General features: G+C 37.0%; 2 protein-coding genes across 2 annotated transcripts; both read left to right on the top strand.

The window, feature by feature from the left end:
- Nucleotides 1–14,022: 14,022 nt before the first annotated feature.
- Nucleotides 14,023–17,102, top strand: LOC126590565 (probable WRKY transcription factor 26). Its single transcript, XM_050256020.1, has 5 exons — nucleotides 14,023–14,531; nucleotides 14,824–15,006; nucleotides 15,185–15,765; nucleotides 15,945–16,109; nucleotides 16,311–17,102. Exons 1-5 carry the CDS (start codon nucleotides 14,196–14,198, stop codon nucleotides 16,762–16,764), a joined length of 1,719 nt encoding a protein of 572 aa, XP_050111977.1. The 5' UTR covers nucleotides 14,023–14,195; the 3' UTR covers nucleotides 16,765–17,102.
- A 4,112-nt stretch (nucleotides 17,103–21,214) lies between these two features.
- On the top strand, nucleotides 21,215–22,999 carry LOC126588710 (uncharacterized). Its single transcript, XM_050253814.1, has one exon. The coding sequence runs from the start codon at nucleotides 21,347–21,349 to the stop codon at nucleotides 22,820–22,822; it is 1,476 nt and encodes a 491-aa protein (XP_050109771.1). The 5' UTR covers nucleotides 21,215–21,346; the 3' UTR covers nucleotides 22,823–22,999.
- Nucleotides 23,000–24,789: the final 1,790 nt, after the last annotated feature.

Below are 24,789 nucleotides of genomic sequence, written 5' to 3'. Positions count from 1 at the left end.
CATATATCCCTGACTAGTCAAATACTCACTAAGACAGTTATACCACATTCTTCCAGATTGATTCAAATCGTAGAGTGAACGCCTCAACCGAAATGAGAGCGTGTCTTAGGGTTTGGAAATATTTAATCCAGTCAATGTAAGTTCTTTGAGAACTTTCATATAGATTTCCATGTCAAGATCCCCATAGAGATACGCAGTTACTACGTCCATCAGTTGCATACTCAGTTTTTCAGAAATTACCAAACTGATAAGGTAGCGAAAAGTAATCACATCCATAACGGGTGAATAAGTTTCATCATATTCAATCCCAGAGAGTTGTGAGAAGCCTAACATAAAATTTCGTTCTTCTCATTACGCTTCTAAACGAAAACCCACTTGTAGCCAACGGGTTTCACATGTAGAGGAGTAGGAGTTACAGGTCCAAACACCTTATGTTTTGCAAGCGAATTGAGTTTGACTTAGATTACTTGTTTCTAGTTTGACCAATCAATTCTACATCGACGTTCATCAACGAAACGAGGTTGAATGTCATGATTCATCACTCAACATGATCTCAATAGCTACTGCATATGCTAATGCATCGTCGACGATCATTTCATTTCTACATCACACATCATCTAAGCTAGCATAATAGACCAAAATCTCATGATTCTCAGGAAGATTATTCCTCTCTTCAATGATGCTTCCATAATCTAGAATTTCCTTATGAGTTGGATAAAATAAGTAAGCGATAGTCGAATTCACGGTAGGCTCTTCAGAAGCCTGTGTCGTGGGTTTCCTCTTTCGGGGATGTGAATCATTTGAACCAAGAAATCTACCACGTTTTTGTGTATGGGAAAATCATTGGCTAGCCGCTAATGTACGTGGATCACCAAAATTGGTGTCCTGGGCCTCCAGGAGGGAAGTCCATCGTACATTTGGTACATCCATCTTTGCAGGCACATTCGCAACTCGAATATATGATCTTGTCACTCATGCTAGATCGGTGAAAGCATCTGGCATGCTCTGAAAATCTAATTGCACTTCAGTTTCAGACTGAGCGGTGCGGGGATCTAAATGAGATAAAGTGGGAGTCATCCATGATAATTCATGCCGTTCTTGAGGAACATTGACGTTCTTATCTCCCCCTAACGATGGGAAGACTGTCTCATAGAAGTGACAATTCATGAAACGAGCGGTAAAAAAATCGCCTATAAAAGGTTCTAAGTAACAAATAATCGAAGGAGAATTATATCTGACATAGATTACCATCCTTCATTGAGGCCCCATTTTTGTATGTAAGGGCAGTGAAATCGCCACATAGACCACACAACTAAAAACACACAGATGTGATATGTCGGGTTCGTATCTGGTAACCAATTGAAGGACGATATATGGTTAGGTCGCAACAGGCCTCATGAAGACCAACATGGCTGCGTGTAATATTGTATGACCTTAAGTAGCGATCGGGAGCTTGGTATGTATGACCAACGATCGAGCAATCATTTGTAAGCGCTTAATGAATGCCTCTACCAGGCCATTTTGGGTGTGAACATGGGGTACGAGATGTTTAACTTCAACCCCAACCAATATGTAATAGTCATCAAAAGTTTTAGATGTAAATTATCTAGCATTATCCAATCGAATAGATTTAATCGGATAATCAGGGTGGTGAGCCCTGAGCCAACAATTTGGAGAATGTAGTGTTCCTTGTGGACAACAAGCACACGTGTGACCAACATGTGCAAGCGTCAACCAAAACCATAAAATATCTAAATAGTCTGTATAGAGGGTGAATCGGTCCACAAATGTCCCCTGAATTCGTTATAGAAAAATGGGAGAATTTGAACGAATCTTGTCATAAAAAGACTTAGTAATAAGTTTTCCCATAAAATATGTTTGAAATGCAATTCCTTGAATTAAACCTAAAATGCGGGTTATGGATGCTCGTGTGATGATTTGATGATACGTCGCATTGTTATTCATCTAGGATGTCCCAAATGATCATGCTAAAGTGTAATTAAATGCAAGGTCCCAGAGGTAAGGCCGGCCACATAGTGGCTTTCTATGGGGCGTATGGTCGTAGTATACAGACCCCTCAGGATACACTTTATCTTCTCTAGAATACGCTTCTGGCCATATTCATAGGAAGTTATGCATAGAAATTCGACTCCATTTTCTACATGGGTTTCAGTGTGGTAATTGTTATCTCTAATGTCCTTAAAGCTCAACAATGTTCTTCTGAAACTTGAAGAATAAAGAACTTCATCAATGGTCAAGATTATACCATTGGACAACATTATATGTGCCTTACCGTATCCTTTGATCAGGTTGGATGGGCTTGAGTGGGTTGTTAGAGGTGCATTCTTAGGCATGAAGTTAGTGAAATAGATGCATTCACGCAAAATGGTGTGCATGGTTGCACTATCTGCTAGACAACTAACTTCCCCACTAGTCATACCTAGAATGAAAATTAATTTGAATCGATCACATGCATAAAAGTTCTAAAAACAAATATCCATTTAAAATAATTTTAAGTATTCAAGGACGGAAATTAATTAAAACTTAATATCCAAAAACAAATCACCAACAAATGATCTAAACATAAAGGAAAATTGTTCAAAATTAACCAATAAAACAAATGGGGGGTTCGGCCACTACTGTGGAATTTGACCCCATGGTCTTATTTCAACTAAAAATTAAGTCTATTCTAAGATTCTAATCTTCCATAGGTGTGGTATCCTCTTGAAAGTTAGAAACCTTCATTTTGGTACTCTTCGATTCATCCACTTACACAAACTTTGATTCAAACTTTTTACAACGAGAATGATATTCAGCTACAACATTCTGGGGAGCTTGGAAAACACGGGACCAATGGTCCTTTGAACCACAACGATAGTACATATTCGTATCCATGGTTTCAAGTGTTTTGCCCCTTATTCTTAAAGTTTGGGGCCTTGGGAACAAGGTTAGGGCATTTCTGGTCTTTGTCTCTTCCCTTAGATGTGCCTTGACTCTGTTGACCTTGGCAAGGTGGCTTCTGACCGCCCCTACCACGCCTCTTTTGATGTTTTGGGCGTTGGTTTGTGTTATAGTGTGCTTCAGGCACAGCAGTCGCCCTAGTAGGTCGAGCTTGATGATTCTTCATCAACAGTTAGTTCTGTTTTTCAGCGAGAAGTAAAACTAAGATCAAATCTGAGAACTTAGTGAACTTTTGAGCTCTATATTGTTGCTGCAGGACAATATTAGTAGCAGAGAAGGTCGAATATGTCTTCTCCAGGAGATCATCTTTGGTCAAAGTTTCATTACAAAACTTGAGAAGTGATCGAATTAGACAAATTTCAAAATTATATTCATTCACAAACTTAAAATCTTGGAAGTGCAAATGCTGCCAGTCATGTATTGCTTCAGGCAAGAAGATGCCTTTTGGTGATCAAAATGATCAGCCAAAGCGACCCATAGTGCTTGTGGATCCTCCTCAGCAAGATATTCAGTTTACAAGGCGTCATGAATATGTCTTCAGATGAAGATCATAGCGGTGGCTTTCTTAGCTTCGCCAACAGTGTTATCCGTCTCATCTTCAATGGCGGTAAGCAAATTCTTTGCAGTGAGGTGGAGCTTCACATCTCGGACCCACTTGAGGTAGTTCCTTCCAAAGACCTCCAAAGCGGTGAAGTCGAGTTTGTTTAAATTCGACATGTTTCTATCACAAAATAAAGGACAAGATGTGATTAGTGCAATGGAGAAAAAAAAATCAATCCATTCACATAGGAGTAGAACATTCAGGTTCTAATAGACATGTTGTGATACCCCATATTAAAAAAAAAGATTATATATTATATATTTATGGGTGTGTGGATAATTATTTTTACGTAATGATTTTATTAGATTTGTTTTATACAAGAATCTACTTTCAATATGTAAAATAGTCTCAACGTAAAATCCTTTTTGCTACAAAATTATTTCAAAACTAGCTAGTATTATTTTATGTTCATATGTAATTAGAGATATTATTTAGTTTGAATTAAAGAAGGGAATTATAATGAGTTTGGCTTGATTTTTCTCACAAAGGTAAAGTCTCGTTTTGACAATCATTAGAGAGTAAAGAGTAGGTATTATTCATCACTCTAAAATAAGAGGTGGAAGTCTACATAAGGGTGAGTTGGCAAAGTTGATAATCAGTAGGATGATATTCACCATTCTAAATAGAGGAAGATGACAACTTATTGTGGTTAGAACATTTTACGTGGCCTTTGATGCAAGGAACATCTTGCATGATATTCATTAGTTCATGATTAACTTAACACTTGTTGTTTTTCCATTGGAACACATATCATTCTTAATGATTAGGTTAACATTTGGTGTGTTTCTATTGGAACACATATTAGGGCTAATGATTAGCTTAACATTTGTTGTTTTTCTATTGGACCACATTTCATTTTTAATGATTAGGACGACAATTGTTACTTTGTTATTGGAACATATTTTATGGTAATGATTGGCATCACACTTGGTTCTTTCTATTGGCACACTTGGGAGATTTTTTTTGGAGATGAAGATGTCATGCAATCTTTATAAAGGAAGGAGCAAGAACCAATGGAAGGGACATGGAGAAAAGAGAGAGGAAGAAGAAGAAAAAATAAAGAAAAAGAACAACTCCAACAAAAAAGTCATCCTCCCTTTCATATTACCTCTTATCTTTCTTTTACATATTGTTAAGGCTTTAAGCCATCTTTCATTGTATTTGTAAATCTTTCATATATAGTGAAATACAATAAAAGCAAACCCCAGTGGATGTAGTCGATTTGGCGAACCACTTAAATCTTGTGTTGTTTATGCATTTATATTTTGAGATCATTGCCATAAGAAGCATTCCCACAAAACCATAAAAAATATCCATTTACTTCCCTTGAGAATGTTGTAAAATAAGGGCGACAAATCCCAAAAAATGCATGAGAGCTTACCCAACAAAATTGCTCTATGGAACTTAGATGGGGTTATGCATCAATATCACCTAGAGAGGGATGGGGTAAAATGGTAAAGTAATATTTCTCAATTAGATTGTTGTGCATTATTAATACTATGTTATTGATAATATAATACAATTTTGGTTACTAACAATTTGATTAGTGTTGAAGATGTTTTAGAGCATATGATTATTGATATCCTTGTTACATGGCACATACATAAGCATTCTTGTAAAGTAAGAAAAAAAGTTAAGTTATGTTTGAGTTGTGAGGATATTCAAGGGCTAAATTTTGCCTTGAATATAAAATAATGAACCTTGTATACGTCAGGCGTCGGGGGAAGGCTTGAGTATACAACCGGTTGGTTATAAAATAATGAAATCTTGTATATGTCAGGCGTCGGGGGAAGGGCTTGAATATACAATTGGGCGTCCGGGGAAGTGCCTGTATAATAAAGTGGAAAATGAGAATTTAATTACAAAAAATGGGTTTAAGGGATGGGAGTTAACTCATATTCTAAGGTATTCGGAGCCAAGTGGTATAAGCATGGTATGGGACATACAGGCTTGGGTGCCTTAGGTATGTGTTGACAAGATTGGAAAGGAGTGAGTACATTCATGCATCTCACTTGCATATATTTTATGGATTTGAAAGGATTGTTACAATTTAATTATTATTTAATTGGTAATACTTGTTGTGAATTAATTTGTGCACCATAGTTATTCCGCTGCATATTCAATAAATTTTATGTAAGATTTTGTTACACGATGTATTATGTAATTGTTATAACTTAATTTAATTTTTCCACCATATCTTGGTTGTAGAATTTATTTCTATAGCTAAGATATGGCTCACACCCTAGCTCGTGGATAGTCTTTATTCGCGGGTCGGGGCGTGACACATGTATTGGTTAATATTCGCATGAAAAAACTTCGGGTTTTCGTGGATGATGTTTTTAATGAAAAACTTCAAGTTTTCAAACAAGGCATGTTTATGGAAACTTCAGGTTTCAAAATAATTATGAACTTCAGGTTCATATGCTCCTGCAGACAAACGCAAATATATACACAGAAATACGCAACAACGAAATATGCAAACAGAACTTCAGGTCTAAAATTATAACTGAATTAATTATTTGGACTTAGGGGCAAAATTAAAGTGTGGGTGAAAAAATATAAAACCCATTGGGCCTAAAATAATTAGGCAATTAAATTCGGGGCTCAAAATAAAGCCTAAGCCCATGGGTGGTCTTAATAAAAGGGTGCAGTGCATCCCAGGCCCAAAAACTGGGCGAATTTTGGTCTTGGTCTGAGTAGCCATACGGGTCCAGCATCACAAAGCAGTGGGCTTCATTTGCAAGCCTAAAGTAAAAGCCGAAAAAGGGCATGGATTGGCTGCGATGCGGCACATGGGAGAGACGGCAAGAGCCTAGATGGGCTCGACTGGGTATCGGGCCGGGCGAATGGAGCAAGCTGCTGCATGCAAGCTCAAAGAGAAATATGCCGAGAGACAAAGCCCAATAGGGCTCGGGTTAAGTTCAAAGACACCCCAGCCGTAGCTGGGTGCGTTCGCTAGGGAAGAAAGTCGGTGCCACCGCTTTAAGCAGCCGTGCTTTGGGACAACAATGCTCGGGGCGAGTTCATGGGTCAATGGAAACCATAAATAAGAACGGAGATTGAGAAATCTCAACGTTCTATCAAAACCCTAGAAAACAAATCGGAAAATTAGAAAAATTCTGACGAGATTCGAAGGAATATCGATCAATTGGTGTCGAGGACGAACTTCAGGCCGTAAAAAACATGATGACCCGTGGGTGGGGTTGGCTACAAGCCAACCTGCAACGGAAGAATACACCGTGAAAGGCGTCGGGGTTACTGGGTTTTAGTCCTGGAGCCATCGGCTCCGACTGGGGAACTCGCGGCTTGGCACGGCTCGGCCACCCAAGCTGCATACTTGGTTGAATGGCTCGAGGTCATGGGTTCGAAGAACCCAGGTTGCCTTTTTCGATTTCTTTTGTTTTTTTTCTTTTTCAATTCAATTCAAATATTATAATGCATGTACATATATAGATGCAATTCATGGCAATATCAAATTCACATAATTCAACAATTATGAATATAAGGCATACACAATTTATGTAGAATCTAAAATTCGAAAAACATAAAGTTAGGTAATGCATTATGGTAAATGTTCATGCCATCAGGGCTGCAAAAATATCGAGATAAAAACCGTTGTTATGGAAGAACCTGATTGTGTGATGATATGGACAAACTGGTTTGATGCAGAAAATCTTCAAAATCAGATTCCTAAGCGCAGTGGTAGGAGCGTGATGATAACATGTTGTAGCCTATTTTATCTGACAAGAAGGAGAAGGCCGGTGACAAGGGTAGAGAGAGAGAAGAGATGTGTTTGTAGAATCGTAGGGGAATTGTGTGTTGAGGATTTGTTATCCCCTACGTAGTGCCTTTATTTATAGTAGTAAAATGAGAGAAGAAATCCTTCATCCCCAAATAATACAAGTTCATATAGGAAAGAATAACTAGAATCAAATCTAATCTAGAATTTACACAATTACACTTAAACTAGGAAAGTTCACAACATCATTATATTTTTAACTAAGAATTAAACGACTACAACTATTATGGCGTGTTTATGAAACGGGAATGAGGTAACTGGAATCGGAATTGCATTCCTTCAAATGCATTCATGTGTTTATTGTATATAGGGAATGAAAACAAAGGTGGGGTGCACCCAAAATGGGAAATTCAATTTGGGATTTGCCCAGAATCCGATTACCAAGATATAGGTGGTAATTGAATTCTGGAAGAAATGGTCCATTAGTAATCAAACTTTTCTTCCTAAAGTGCCCTTGTACTTCTTTTTATATCCTAAAACATCCCTGCGACTTCAACACTCTTGCTTCTCTCTCAGTGGACTCCTTGCAACTTCTTCTCCAATTTCTCTTCGTTTCGCGACTTGGGATTGGAGCTTTCAAGGTCCATCTTCCTTCTTGCCTTCAGTCAGTTGTTGTTTATCCCAAACCCGATTCATGTCCCTATTCTGATATATTCTCATTTCGACTCTTCGATACGCCGACTCCATGGTTAAAAACTCATTCACTGCCTCAACTAGGAAACTCAAAATTGGGGTAAAAAAAAATTAAGGCTGGGACATGGAGGAAGGGAGCATGAAAGGTTCTTCGCAAACATGGGGTGGGTCGGCAACAGAGAAAAATATTTTAAAAAGGAGTAGGTCGGCAGTACGTCGGCAGCAGAGAATGATGGGGAAATTTTAGAAATGGGTAGGTCGGGAAAGACGGGGAAGAGAGGGAGAGACCGAGGGTCACAAAAAAATTGGAAAAATGAAAGAATGAGAAGAAGAGTTTTTGGGAAATTGAAGTTGCAGAGTTTCTAGAGGGTTTTTGAAAGCGTGAATGATAAGAAGAAATACTTAAAAAAAAAAATGAAAGATAAAAGTTTAAAAATAATTAGCATAGAAAATAGATTAATTAAACTAGGGTTATTTTAGTAATCACATTAGTTTTCATTCCGATTCAAGTGAATTAGTAAACAGTTTATATAGATCAACGTCATTCTTACTCCGATTCCAGACAGTTTTAGTAAACAACTTCAACAGTAATCTGATTCTGATTCTACCTCATTCCAATTCCTCTTGAATCCAATTCCTTTTCAATTCAATTTCTCTCAATCTGATTACGGATTAGTAAACGTGCCCTTAAAGTATTGGATACCTTGGAATATGTTGGAATAAATGTAAAAATATAAAGAATAAGAATCATGTCTCTTAATAAAATTATAACCATTCAACCAAAATATTACAACCGTAAAAATTGAATGAAATCCAACCTTTTGTAAAAGTTACCGCACAAACACTTGTTGCGCACCCGCAACACCTTTATCTATTATACACACACACATACACACATACATATATATATATATATATATATATATATATATATATATATATTATTCTAATTCTAGACAATTTTAGTAAACACCTTTAATAATAATCTGATTCTGATTCCACCTCATTCAAATTCCTTCTCAATTTAATTTTTCTCAATCTAATTACAGATTAGTAAACGTGACCTTAAAGTATTGGATACCCTAGAATATGTTGGAATAAATGTACAAGTATAAAAATAAGAATCATGTATTTTAATAAAATTGCAACCATTCAACCAAAAAATTACAACCGTAAAAAGTTGAATGAAATCCAACGTTTTGTAAAAGTTGCCGCACAAACACTTGCTGCGCACCCGCAGCACCTTTGTCTATTACACACACACACACACATATATATATATATATATATATATATATATACATATACATACATATACACAGGGAGTTCAAGGGGAGGGATTCCCATTTTTTCAAAAAAAATGGGGACACGCTCCCCACCGTTAGATTGACTTTAATGAAATTGTGTGGTTGAGATTAAAACACAGGCCACAGAATCTCAACCACAGGATTTCATTAAAGTCAAATCCAACGGTGGGGAGTGTATCCCCATTTTTTTGAAAAAATGGGGATCCCTCCCCTTAAGCAATTCCTACATATACATATATATATATAATATATTATATATATTATTGAAATCTCTAACAGAATATGCAAAAAAAATCTCATAGTTTAGTTATTTTTATATATTAAACTTTCTCCTCATCTCTTTTAAATCATTAAAAAATTTGTTTGTTTTAAACAACTGTTGAATTCTTAACTAAGTGAATAGGGAAATAAATTAGTTGTGAACTTATTATTTTCGATATTCGAACTTAAGATCTATCGCTCAGAGAAACTTCAATGCAAAAACTCAAATCCTAGACCAATATTCTTATATTTGAGTCCAAAAAAAAGTAGTGAATTTATGTATTTTGTTTTTCTCCTCTAGTACAAAGACTCAAACCTTCTCCTCGTCTCTTTTAAATCATTAAAAAAAATTGTTTGTTTTAAACGGCTGTTGAATTTTTAACTAAGTGAATAGGGAAATAAATTAGTTGTGAACTTATTATTTTCGATATTCGAACTTAAGATCTATCGCTCAGAGAAATTTCAATGCAAAAACTCAAATCCTAGACCAATATTCTTATATTTGAGTCCAAAAAAAAGTAGTGAATTTATGTATTTTGTTTTTCTCCTCTAGTACAAAGACTCAAACCTTAAGACTCATGTTGGGTTTTATGATTTGAGTCTTTGCATTGGAGGAGAAAACAATGAACTAAAACTCAAATTTTGATTTTTGACAATTTAGCATGTGTATTGGAGATGGATGGAGTCAAACTCAAATCCTATTTTCCCAGTTGAATAAATTTCTCCTTGTTGGCATGCGCTCCACCAAGGACCATAATCTCATACTTCAACCCAAAGGTGTCAAATTTGGCGGAAACTCAAATATGAATTTTGAGTCTCCAGTGCATTGGAGAAGCTTTACCTATATTTGGACCAAAATGTAAGATTTGGGTCCTCCATTTCCCGTGCATTAGAGATGTTCTTACAAGTGAAAAATAATATCACTAATCTGTAATGCTAAATGACATAACATATCATTGTAACTTTAGAACATTAAGATATTTTACATTTTTAGCTATTAAAAAGCATAACTTTATTTTGCAAAAACAATAAAAAAAAGTCATTTTTTTTAAAAGAATAAATTTTGTTAAATTAACTACCAACGGAGTTTGAATTCACGCATTCGTACAAGAACTCAACACCTTTCTACCAACCAATGTAGTAAAGGCCACTTTCTTATATAAAATAAATAGTAATAGTAATAAAAAGGGGGGTGTGCTATCCACACACTCCATTTTACTTCTCACACACCCCCTTGATAATTTTTGTCCGTTGATCTTCTTCAATTCATCTGATCCGACGGTCGAAAATTAAAAAGGTGTGTGAGAAGTAAAATGGGGTGTGTGGATATCACACCCCTAAAAAGGTCAAATAGAAACTGTTAAAAAAGCACTTGGGGTTCGATGCATGGTTGGGTTTGGTGGAGAATAAACTAGGTGCATTATAATTAAGGTATTTCCCTTCCAGTGTTATCCACACATCCATTTTTACTTCATACACATCCTCTTAATTTGCGGTCATTGGATCGACTGAATTAAAGAAGATCAAATGACAGAAATTAACAAAGAATGTTTGAGAAGTAAAAATAGGTGTGTGAATAGCACACTCATTTCCCTTCCACATAACACCTTTTTTCCACAGAGATTTTAGATGCTTCACTTCTAGATTGCATGGCCAGTGGACTATACCCTTTTAACACGGTAGGTATGAGATGTATATGAGTCATGCATGCATCTTCTAGATTCATGACTTTTGGTTTTGGAAATATCATGCACGCAGTCCCACAATTACCATTTGCCACTTGCCATGCCAGCTTAAAAGATAAAAGCTGATGTGAGACAGAATTATAAACTAGCTCAATTTACAACAATTAATTAATGGATCCAATTTTTCCTAAAATTTTACCCAAAAGACAAACCAAAAGAAAAATAAAGCTTTTTTTATTATTATATAAAGTAATGTTAGGAAGATCAAATTTTAAAACTAAATGATATAGTTGTTGATTGGATTATTACTTATACATTGATTAACATGTTTATTTTCTATTTGTGACATATCATTTGGTTTACAAATTTGGTTTACCTAACATGACTCTTCTACATAACATATTAATCTACCGCACTTCTCTTAGGGCTGGTTTGGTATTGATGTGCTTTGAAAAAAAACAGTTGTACTGTGAAATAAAGCAGCAGAGTGTTTGGTAAACTTTTTTGTAAAAGTGCTTTTGAAAAAAAAAAAGCAGTATTATAGTGCTTGGTAAACTTTTATGTAAAACAAATGTGAAAAAAAGCCGGTTTTTCAAATCTGGGTTTTGCAACTTTGTGTTTTTTGCTTTTTTTTTCACCCGAAACTATGAAAAAAAAAACTGAAGCTAAATGTTTACCAAACACAAAAAAGCTCCCAGCTTTTTTTGATACCCACTTTTTTCAGAATCACCTCAGTACCAAACCAGGCCTTATTCTTTTTACCTGGACTTCTCTCAAATCTTGGCATTTTTTTTTTAAGTTTAGGGCGTAGATGAGGCTACCTCATTTCAGGGTTAGAGTATATTACAAGTTTTTTTATTGACTTACAAATGGGATATTATACTCTTTTTTTGTTTTTATAGGTCATCCATCAAGAGAGATTGCCTGCAGCGGAACTTGAACTTAAATCTTGGTCTAGAAAAACAAACGATTCTTATCAACTCAAGCAATCACCATTTGCATCTTTGCATATTTTTTTTATCACATGCATTTTCTTGCCTATATAAATAAATATTTGAATAGCTTTGAAAGTTAAGAGTCAATATTTTCCCAAAGAGTCAAGTATATAAAATAATGCCATATGTTACTTGCTGATATTATTACGAAAATGCATATTCTAATTAGTTTTTACCAAGAGATATGCGTAAAACTTAGGGAAATTTTATTTGAACTCATGTAACCTCTTTCTACACCCAACTTACTCTCTTCACTCATATTGTTTTTTTATTAAAGAATTAATCTATCTTTAAACCCAAATTTATTACCAAAACTAGTCCCTCAAACCCAATTCAAAATGTTATGTTATCTGTACACCTATTACCTTTATAAAATAACATCTATAATTGGATTAAAAAAATAAAAAAAAAAGAGGCGTCCTTGACCCACCCCCCTTCCCACTAGCATTTCCATGGCTACTTTTTTTTTCTTTCTACTACCAAACCCAAACATTTGCCTTTTTTATTTCTACTGATGTGCATAAGCAACGAATCAAACAATTCATCCCCTTATATTTATCAACAAGCTAGGAAGTTTATAATCTAAGAATATTGGTAAGAAGTTTTTCCTTAGAATTTACCAATTGCAGAAAGTTTAATAAACCATTCGGGATTGATGAAAAAAATTGAAACCCAAATACTCATCTTCTAAACTTTAAAAAAATTGAAATCAAACGAACAAAATATTCATAAATTGAGTCATACCTTAGTTGGAGGATTCAAAACTTCAAAATCACCATCCATCAATAAAAAAACATTGTTTTTCTCTACAAGACCTATTAAGATTTTAGCTAGAATGAACGTAGGATAAACAAAAAGTGATGGTAGGGTTTAATGGGTTTATCGATAAATTTGAGTTTTATTATTATTTTCATTTTGTACTTAATAGTAATTACGCAATAAGATAAAATAGACAATTAACAATTTAAATTTAAGTTAAGTGTAGAAAGAGGTTACATGGATTCGAATGAATTTGAATTCACGGCACATGTGTAACTAGAAAATAGTCCTCTTTAACCTTTTTCAATTGAAATTAAACAATCATATTAGGTGCATCTAATAAACAAGAAAACACTATCTTAGCTAATTGGTTGTGCACTTGTGCTAATCCTCAAATCACTTTGGTTCTTTAATTTTAATATCCACCGGCTGATATTATATTGAACCAAAAGGCCATGTTACTTTCAAGTTCTAATTTAAATGCCCTCATTTCCTTTTAGAGTATCATACAAGTTATTAATGGATTCAAATATTATTTTATGCTCTTGATTAAACATTAGCTTAATGTAGCTTAACTAACTCTTCTCATTACATGTTTGATTTTTAGTAAACGTCCCAAAGCAATCATGGCTTGTAGATTAAGAATACTAATTTCTATAGACATTAGCATTTGATATTTTCAAATTTATTCAATCCGAAACTTGAAAACTAGTAAAGAGTGTGTGAAAAATAAAAATAAGTGTGTAGGTAGCCCTACCCATAATTGATAATGTATATTGCTTTGTTGATGTCAATTATTTAGGTTTAACTGACAATGGGAAAAATGCACCCTACTTACAATTGTTTACAAACTAAATTTCAGGTTTGATTTTTCTTAAAAAAAAAAAAAAAAAAGTAGAGCTTAAAGCCGCCAACCAGTCAAACCCACGAACTTTGACCACAAAAAAAATTCCAAATAAAAAGGATTTTTTGTTTTGATTTTGTAATCAATAAAATTGAAAAAAAAAAAATCAACGGTCAAACCTCTTCTGAGTTTCTCAGAAAGCTCTCCAAAATACAAAAGAGAGAAGAAAGAACAGAGAGAGCTTTATGCAATACGTGACCATCTTTTTCTCTTCTTCTTCGACAACAATTTCTTAATATTATTATCCTATTCAACTAAAATCTCTCTCTCTGTCTTCTCTCTCTTGTTTGATGGCCTCCTCTTCAGGGAGCTTAGAAACCTCAGCAAACTCACACCCAGCAGCCTTCACTTTCTCAACGCAGCCATTCATGACCACCTCCTTCTCCGACCTCTTAGCCTCCGGCACAGACGAAGACTCGAACCCACCAAGATATATCGGCCATGGCGGGTTATCGGATCGAATTGCAGAGCGCACTGGGTACGGCGTACCCAAATTCAAGTCACTACCGCCGCCTTCACTGCCCATTTCTCCGCCCTCCATATCTCCATCCTCCTACTTTGCTATCCCACCTGGGTTGAGCCCAGCCGAGCTTCTTGACTCTCCCGTTCTCCTAAACACTTCAAACGTATGTATATGTATATGTGTGTGTGTATATTATGTTTACATAATTTGGATTTCGTTTTTCTTGGGTTCCACAATTTTCCCAATAGGGATCATGAAGAAATTGAGATAAAGGAAAAAAGAAAATTTTAAGAAGATGATATTTTTTGTGATATTTTTCATTACCGAAGTCAAAGTCTTTGGTTTTGTTAATTTTTCTCTTTAATTATTGGGTTATGTTTTGTCAGTTGCAATATTGTTTTGTTTTGATGATTTTACTAATTGGGATTTTCTTGTTTTGTGTTATTTGTTTGCAGATTCTTCCATCTCCAACTACTGGAAGCTTTGCAGCTCATGGTGCCTTCAATTGGAAGAACAACCAACAGAATGTAAAAGAGGAGAGCAAGAACTACTCAGATTTCTCTTTCCAAACCCAAGCAAGACCTCCCATTTCTTCATCATCGTCAATGTTTCAATCTTCAAACACCTCAATTCAAACTGTATGTTTCAATCTTTTATGTTGTTTGTTAAGCAGTCCGTCTTTGTGCAGGACGTCCGATCTTTTTTAAAAACAAGACGCTCTCAGAAAACCTCATTTCAGCTCAATTTGCTGAGCTTTGATATCATTTATCGACTCGATCGATTGTTTAGTTACTAATTGATTACGTTTTCTTTCAGACACAAGAGCAGGCATGGAACAACTACTTTCAGGCTCAAGAACCCCCAAAGCAAGAATATGGTTCTGTTCAGAGCTTGTCATCTGAAATGACCACCAAAACTCTCCAAAATAATACTCCGGCGAATGGCGGTTTCTACCACCAATCTCAGACCTTGAGCAGGAAGTCAGATGATGGATATAACTGGAGAAAATATGGTCAAAAACAAGTGAAAGGAAGTGAAAATCCAAGAAGCTATTATAAGTGCACTTACCCTAACTGCCCAACTAAGAAAAAAGTAGAGAGGTCATTGGATGGACAAATCACTGAGATTGTTTACAAGGGCAATCACAACCATCCCAAGCCACAGAACACCAGAAGATCATCATCAAATTCTCATGCAATTCCGGCTTCAGACCCCACGAACAATGAACTCCCAGATCAAACTTATGCTAATCATGGCAATTCACAAATGGACTCCATTGGAACTCCTGAGAATTCATCCATATCCATTGGGGACGATGATTTCGAGCAGAGCTCTCAGAGGAGCAAGTCAGGAGGAGGGGAGGAGTTTGATGAAGATGAACCTAATGCCAAGAAATGGTAATCTTGATTAATCAAGGGCTACCGGTTTTGGTACTCCCCTATTAACTGTCTGCGCTCCAAATTGATTATTTTACAGTTTTATGCGCACTCGCAGGAGGAGCGTTAAAATCACTAGCCTTGATTAATTTGCGTTTATTATTTGTGTGATTAATTAGTCTTTTTTAATGGTAATGCAGGAAAAAAGAAGCTGATCACAATGAAGGAATTTCAGCACCTGGGGGTAGAACAGTGAGAGAGCCTAGAGTTGTAGTTCAAACAACTAGTGACATAGATATTTTAGATGATGGCTACAGATGGAGGAAGTACGGTCAGAAAGTGGTAAAAGGCAATCCAAATCCAAGGTTTGAGAGTTGAAGAAATATATAATTTTTTGCACTATATAATATAATTGAGTTTATTTGGTAAAAATACCTAACAAATAAAGTGGATTGTTTCTTTGTTCCTAAAAATTGACACATTCTTCTAAAGTTTGCTTTTCATGGGATCGCATGTATTTTTGTATTTTTGGGGCAAAAAGTTGTTTATATTTTGCGAAATTGTAGGAGCTACTACAAGTGCACGTATTCAGGATGTTCAGTGAGGAAGCATGTTGAAAGAGCTTCTCATGATCTTAGAGCAGTGATCACAACCTATGAAGGGAAGCACAACCACGACGTCCCCGCCGCTCGTGGCAGCGGCAGCCATGCTGCTGCCAATAGGCCTATACCAAACAACAACAACAACAATGTAGCTTCAGCAATGAGGACTATAACTCATCACACTAACAATTCTGCTAATACCAACTCTCTTCAAAACTTGAGGCAACCAACATCAGAAGGGCAAGCACCCTTTGCCGTCCTAGAGATGTTGCAGAGCCAAGGAACTTACGGCTTCGCGGGGTTCGACGGAAACTCCATGGGATCATACATGAACCAAACACAGCTTAGTGACAACATGTTTTCTAAAGCCAAGGAAGAGCCTAGGGATGATGCATTTTTTGAATCTTTGCTGCGCTGATTAGGGTTTGTGGAAGTCTCACAGTTTGGGAAAGGGATTAAAGTTAATATAAATCATTACAAATAATCACACACACAGTCAGGTTCATTCCATTCATATCTTTTTTTGTTCGTTTATTGTGTTGTGTATATTCTTTTGCAAATTACAGGGTTTTTTTTTTTTTTTGCATGTTCATAATTGTATGCCATGCATAGGAAGAAACTTTGTCAACGACATAATTTTTTTTTTTTTGAGGGTTTTCTTTGCTATCTCAGCTAAAGAGCCTCAATTTTTTGTATCCCACAAATGTTTAATTTAGTTAAATGCTATACCAATGAAATTTGGATTTTTATTCCTCATATGAGTTTGCAAAATGTATTAATTTGGAGTTTCTGAGTTCGACTTAATCTCAAAGTCTTGATATTAAAATAAACGCTTTTAATCACGTAAATTATAAACACTCTTCTTATGAGTTTGCAAAATTACAAGTGTTAACTTGAAATTTCAAATTAGACTTAAATTAAAAATCCTTATGTAAAGATAACCTCTCTTAATCGCGTAAGTTACGAACGCCTTGCTCAAACCTTTACCGACAGCATCTAGGAGCTGTGGGGCTCGTTTATAGATGCAAGTGACACAATCTCACAGGCCATGCTTTTTAGTAAGATATGCAATCGTCATCAGTTACAGGCTACAGCTTAAGCTGAGGTTTGAATTGGTCAAATATGTTGAGCTTGAGATTTGCATTACTTACTTAGTGCACAAGTTGTCAAGTCAATTTTGTATATTTCTTTTATTTTTGCTTTCCCACGTGGGGGACTCCTCCGGGTTGGTTGGTCCCTTTGGTGGACCCAGCTAATATTAACCCGTTCATAGTATTGGGTCATGTATGGTAGTGTCATTCTCGTCCATTTTGGAACTTAATGTTTATTACAAATAAGCCCCATGAATTTTGGGAATTCTCTCATTTTTATTTCAATCCTTAAATCTCTTTCGAGTATGTGTGTGTGTTTTTTTTTTAATAAACGATATTATCTTCACAAAAGGAGAGAGAGTGGGCTTAGCCTCACAATGGGCTAGCAATAATGTGATTCAAATTCGCCTTTGACGATAATCGAATCTAAGATCTCTCACTTATAAGTAAAGATGATTACTACCAGACCTTAGTACTAAATAACTTTGGAGTGTGTTTATTAAAAAAAAATGATTGTCCTAGTGGTTAGAGTTTTCTTTTTCAACCTATTGCGTTTCGGGTACAAATTTTCCCGTCTCTTTTGTGTTAGCTTAGAATAATCAGTAATGGTTTTGCCTATGGTAAAAAACAATAAGAAGATAAAATACAACTGTCAACTTAATTAGTTGCATATTTACTTATTTTAATGAGAGCTGTAATAAAAAACATATTCAACCAATTTAGTCTCCCTTTTTCTCTCTCTAAAATTCTCTCTGTGAAAGACTTTCCCAGCAACTTCACCGCCAAGCCTAGCCTTTGGCTGGGTGCCGGAATCATTCATCCTTCCTCCCTTCCTTCTCTTCCTCTTTTTCTTTCTCTGTTTCCTCTTGAGTTTTCTTATGTTCTCTTTCCTTTGCCCTTTCCCCATTTTCCTCCCCTCTCATCTCCTCCGCTCCTCCCCCCTCCCTGCCTTCCTCCTCATCTTTCTTCACCTCTTCCAATTTTCTCCCTACCTTTTTAATTCTCAGTTCTTCTCTGAGTTTAATCTTAGTTTTCCTTGAGCCGAGTCTCAACTATCCTGGGCTTCATGCCCCTTATCTAGTGTTTTTCACCCGCTTTTACTGTTTTCTGTCTTTTCATTTCCCTTCCTCCCTCCTCAGCCCCCATCATGTGCTCAGATCGCAGGCTCCAATAAGAAATTGGATATTAGATCCATTTCTCTCCTTCACTTCCTCTACCCCAACCGGCATGCCAGATCACCATCGAGGCCAAGTGTTAGGCCAAGTGTTATATATCTACAAGGGTTTGTGAAGGGGACTAGGATCTGGTGTATACTTTCTCGGTTCAGAGTTTGGTTTCCTCTGAGGATGTGACGGCAATTGTGATGTGGTCTTTGTTACTGGAGATTAGGGTTTTTATCGTTTGTTATCTGCGGCCTTCGGTCCTAAATTTGTGTGGGCCTTCTTGTTGTATTTTGGGTTGTTGCTCGCATTTTTCTTGGACCTTTTACTTTCTCTGTAGTTGTTTACCCGACTCTTTTTAGACCTTGTACTAGTTTTTATTTTGATGAAAGTTGTCTTCGTGATAAAAAAAAAAATGAGTGTGGTCATAAATGAAATGATACTTGGTTTTTTATTCAAGTGAATACGATAAGCGACTTCAGTAATCTCACACCATGTTGATTCATGTATGTCTGCTCTGCTCCTAGTTTATATACATGTTGAAAGCCACTGCTACCATCGTCCTCATTAAGCACACTTTAGGAAATCCAAGGACTAATTTGGGACGAAAGAAAAATTTAGAAACCAGAGTGGGGAAACCAAAAGTTTGAGTGGAAAATTAGTAATTCCTCAACAAATAAAAAAAAAAAAATTCTTGGTGAGTGGGTGCGATAAGGGCAAGACACTTGCGTTAGCCACACGGTGCGTCCACACACCCAATGGGTTGCTGAGGCCTGTTCAGTGTTCACATACCCACCGTCCACCGACCGACCAAGCAAAAAGTTTATCTAATATGAAATATTTTTCTCCGTACTCACATAAAATTAATTGCACTATTTTATATTGTTGATAAATTTAAATTTTAAGATCGTATAATGGATATATAAATTTTAAAAATTAAATTCATCATATGATGATAAATGGGATGGTAAATATTATCGTCGTTTGAGAGTTGTGAGTAAAAATACTCCCATATGATATTATTGTAAATTTTCACTGTGTGCAAGTGGTTAGATATATGTGTTAAAAAAATTAATAATTTGAAAAATAAAAATTTTCACCATTTATATAATAATACATAATTTGTCATCCAAAATGCACAATGAAAAGTTTCTTCTAATATTATAGGTTGTGTTCCTTAATCCATTGTTATATTAACTCTTAATTATTGTTACGGCTCTTTGTTCCCTTTTAATTACTGTCGCATCCTCTTTATCTATTGATGAGCCCGGTTTTTCCAAGATATGCTACGATTCTCAACTTATCGGTTTGTGACTTGTAAATGGCGCCAAAATTTAGGGTTCTTTTTAGGGTTTCATGATCCAGTTAGTAGAAGCAGATCACGTATCTGATGAGTTTGTTGTTTACGTGTACGATATATATAGGAGTGTGGGCTATCCTTAAATGTTGTTCCATTTTTGGCACGCATCGCAAGTGGAAACCAGCAGACAAGTTGGTATTACTTGTAGGTGAAGATGTTGGACAGAGAGGAACAAAGATATTCCAGAAAATTGAAATAGTTACATGAGTTTATTAATAATCTAATGTTGTAGCATTGGAAGTAGTGCAATTTTTCAATATACAAGTGATTATCAATGTTTTGGAGGGAGATGAAGATCACAAATGATTAATATTTAGTAGAGGTGATCATGTAGTGGGGATTGGCGGGAAGACTTAAACATGTGTGCAGAGTAATTATCAGCCGTTGATGCATATTGCATGATTCATTTGTCTTAACAACTAGTAGTTATCTTCACATGGTCGATCAATGTCCTTTGCTTTGCTCTACTTGTTACATGAGAATGTTTGCTTGCAACTAAAATTTAGACTCCGAAGTCGATACTGTCATTCTCTCACATGCCAGATTTCCCCGAGCGTTTGACATAACAAAAGTTAGGAATAAAAAAGGATCTCGAATGGTCACTCTTGAATAGGTTCTGGTTTACTAGAGCTCTTGAATTTTGACTAATAATATGAAAGATGATTGAAAATACAACCCTAAGTTGTTTATATAGTCTTAGGAAAAAACCTAGATGCAAAAATGTAACAAAACGGTAAATTACAAAAACTTCTTTAAACTTAAATGTTAATTTAAACCCTTCAAATGTCGTTAAAGTGCTAAAATCCATTTATGTTGTGACAAAATAACGTGCCTAATTCGTCTCATCGTTCTCTTCTGGAAAGATATCATGGGCGCAAATCGGACACTAAAAACCTAGAAAATCGTTCTCTTCCAGAAAGATATCACGAGCCCAAATCAAACACGAAAAATCTAAAAAGCACTATTCAGTGCAGCTAGTATTGTTATGGGGTTTAAGCTGCTAGCTAGTATAAATATATATTTAACACTGCAAGGAATTAATGTAACCAAAACCCTAAAGTATAATTAGAGAAGGCAGACATAAGGGGAAGCTTAACACATCTAGTAGTCAATGTCAGTTAAGGTATATTGGCTGAGTTAGTTCAAACCTCGAATTTTACGACATATTACTCTTACTCAAATACAACGGCTATAACAACGCCTACCGACTCATTCTCAGACACCACCCAATACTAACTCGCCACGTGTACAACATCGTTAGTTTCCCAAATGGCCTTTCCCTCCCTTCAAAAAACCTTCCTCCTCCACCTCCTCAAAATCCTAAAAAACAACACCGTCTTCCAAATCTTGACTCTTGATCTCTTTGATTCGTCGGCGTAAAAATCCTCCATGGAGCCGTCTGTACCGAAATCCGCCACTCTACGGAACATCCTCGTACGCCTCCTCACGTTTGGAATCCTAGTGCTCGCCGTCCGATTCGCCTGCCTCGTCACGCTCGCCGGCGAATCCAGCCGGTACAACAACGACTTATGCTTCTTCCACGACAACCTCAGACTCCGAGGCGGCGGGGAAGCATTAGGTGTCCGGCGCTCCGATCGGCCGCGTGTCCCCGAGCTCTGGACCACCAAGAAGTGGCGCAGGACAGTCGATTACTACTCGGCGATTTTCCAAGACCTGATCGCCGAGGGATTCCTCTCGCCCAATTCGAAAGCCCTCTGCGTCGAAGCCCTGGCCGGCGAGGACGTCCTTGCGCTCCAAGAAAACGGCGTCGTTAACTCAATTGGAGTCTCCGAGACCGCTTCTCCACCCTTGATCGTCTCTGCCTCAAACCGCCGCCACCCGTTCGATGAATCATCTTTCGATTTTGAGTTCTCGCGTCTGAACCCGTCGGGTCGACCCGCGGAATTCTCAGACGAGGTATGTCGGACCCTGAAACCGGGCGGGTTCTTCGTCGCCCACATTGCGGCCAAAGATTCGTACGGATTCAATTCTTTTCTTGAATTGTTCAGTTGCTGCAGACTCGTCCGGTCCCGCGACATGGACGGCCTTGATACGACGCCGGTTCGGGAAATCGTGATGAAGAAGGAGAACCAATTGCAAAGTGGCAATTTGGGGAATAAGTGCTCTGTTCCGGGGTATAAACGTGAAATTATCAGAAAGGCAGAGGCTTTGATAGAGGAAGAGCCAAAGAAGCCTTGGGTTGCACTCAAGACGAACTTGAAGAAGGTAAAGTACTTAACTTCAATGGCGGATGTTAGCTACAAGCAGAGGTACCTCTACGTCGACGTTGGGGCTCGAAATTACGGGTCTAGTATTGGAAGCTGGTTTGAGAAAACGTACCCGAAACAGAACAAGAGTTTCGAAATCTATGCAATCGAGGCGGATAAGACTTTTCACAAGGAGTACCGAACCAAAAAAGGCGTCACGCTCTTGCCTTACGCAGCGTGGGTGAGAAATGAGACCTTGTTCTTCGAGATCACTAGGGATCCGGGTAAGAAAATTGTGGAGAAATGTAGGGGAATGGGGAGGGTTCAGTCAGTGAGGCCTTCTTCAAGTTATGGGGACAATGTGGATAAGATCGAAGGGTTTGATTTCGCGGAGTGGTTGAAAAGCGTGGTTTCGGAGAGGGATTTTGTGGTGGTGAAGATGGATGTGGAGGGGGCTGAGTTCCATCTGATACCTAAGTTGATCGAGAGTGGAGCTATATGTTTGATTGACGAGATTTTTCTCGAGTGTCATTACAATAGGTGGCAGAAATGCTGCCCGGGTCAGAGGAGCCCAAAGTTTAAGAAGACGTACTGGCAGTGCTTGGAGCTTTTCACTAAGCTCAGAGAAAGTGGAGTTCTTGTGCATCAATGGTGGTGATACGAATGCACTTGTACTCTTGTTAGAAAGTTAGAATTCTTTCTGTTAGATGGTTGGTTATCCTTTGTAGTGACTCTTGCTAGGTCGGATTCTTGTTTCATTGTTTCTCGATTCTTTTATTAGTTCATATGTTCAAACGAAAAGTCCACGATGAAATTGTTCGTTCTTTTCCCCTGATTTGGTGTCGTGAGTTCTTGTTTACGCTCTACATTTGTTGTTATTTCGAAATGTAATGCTTACGCGATGTAAGATGAGAACAGATTCGCGTATTTCAGGGAGTTAGAAATGATGACACATTGAACAGAAAAAATAACTAGCCTATACTTACCAAAATAGGCCATAAATTGTAGTGAAAAGTGACCATTTTGTGCCGTTTCATCAGCTCTTAGGATTGCTCCGGGATATATATTCGGCTATTGCGCGCTCCCATTTCTACCATCTCTTACTTGCAGCCTTGTTTTGAGGAGAAATTGTGTTACAGCTCCTGCCCTCGGAAACTTCATCGCAACCTTCTTTACACAATTTCTCCTCGGATTCATGGTGATTTGAGGTTAAATGATGTTCTATAATGGTGTAAGTATTAGAGTATAAATTGATCAAATTAAGAATTACAAACCAAAGCGAAGTTTCACTCGAACTATAGGCAATTTGAAGAAAGACATGGATGAGAACTTTCATATTTTATCCAAGTTGAAAGTTACTCATGAGGAAAATACATTCATTCTCTTGTAGCAAATATCTACATGCATGCTACCCTTATCCTCTCACTGCCTAGTAGCCACCCAAACCCTGAATCTGGCATTGTCACCACGGACCCCTTGCTCTCGTCTTGGGGTCGGCAGTGGCCGTGTCAACCGTACCATCTTTTACTCTTCGAATCCCCTCCTTTCCTTCTATAATTTAACCCCGCACCCATCCCGACTTCCTATCTCTTCGTAAGGCCATCTCCAACCTATCCGGCCAGAGGACCATAGGGCCAAAAATAGCCCGAAATGACATGAAAATCGTCTCTAACCAAGGGCTGGCCAAAGAGCTCGTGGGCCCCACCGGGCCAAAAATACCAAATCAGGCCCACCGACTGGCCCAATTTTTTGAATCCAATGGCTAGCTGATGTCAGCGTGACGCCAGCTAGCAACAGCTAACTGACGTCAAGTGACCATTGGATTTGAATTTTTTTTTTATGGACAATTTTTAAAATAAAATATTAAAAAATTCCTATTTTTTCCCTATAAATACCTAAGCCTTTCCTACACCATTTCTCACATTATTTTCACCATTCCACACTATCTTACACCATTTCTTACCTCTTCCAACAATCTTCGCTTCAAATTTTTCAATAATTTTCAAATGGCTGGATATGCATTGAAAGGTAGGGTTTGGACCCAAAAAGAAGATGAAGCTCTTTACATGGCTTATAAATGGGCCTCCAAAGATAGTTTAAGGGGGAGTTCTCAAACAAGTGAAGATGTTTGGACTCGTACGTCCAAAAAGTACTATGAGTTCTACGAAGGCAGCACTCCACCGAATTCTTGAAACCACAAGAGTTGTTCTTCAAGATGGAAAAAAACATCTTCATCCAAGTTTGAATAAATGACATCAAGCAGTGTTAAAGGCTGAAAGCAGACATGAAAACAAAGGCAATTACTATGACGAAGTAAATGTTTTCACAAGTTATTTTAAATATTTAATTATATTACATTTTATTTTCATAAATTAATTTCCTTTAATTTTGTAATTATATTTTCTAGGTACGCCAAGCAGAGGAATTATATATGGAGGACAATTTGAAACCCTTTAATCATCACGGTTGTTGGGAAATTTGTAAAGGGTGAGTGTTATTTGAAAATTCACCTCAAGAAAGAGATACTCCTATGCCAGTTGTTGGGGATGAATATGAATCTCCTATCATTCAAGAAACAAGGGTAGAAAATTTGTCTTCGGGTGAAGGTTTCATACCTAGGGTTAT

This window comes from Malus sylvestris, chromosome 11 (assembly GCF_916048215.2).
Source record: "Malus sylvestris chromosome 11, drMalSylv7.2, whole genome shotgun sequence".
NCBI lineage: Eukaryota > Viridiplantae > Streptophyta > Magnoliopsida > Rosales > Rosaceae > Malus > Malus sylvestris.
This window is presented reverse-complemented; position numbering and strand designations above follow the sequence as displayed.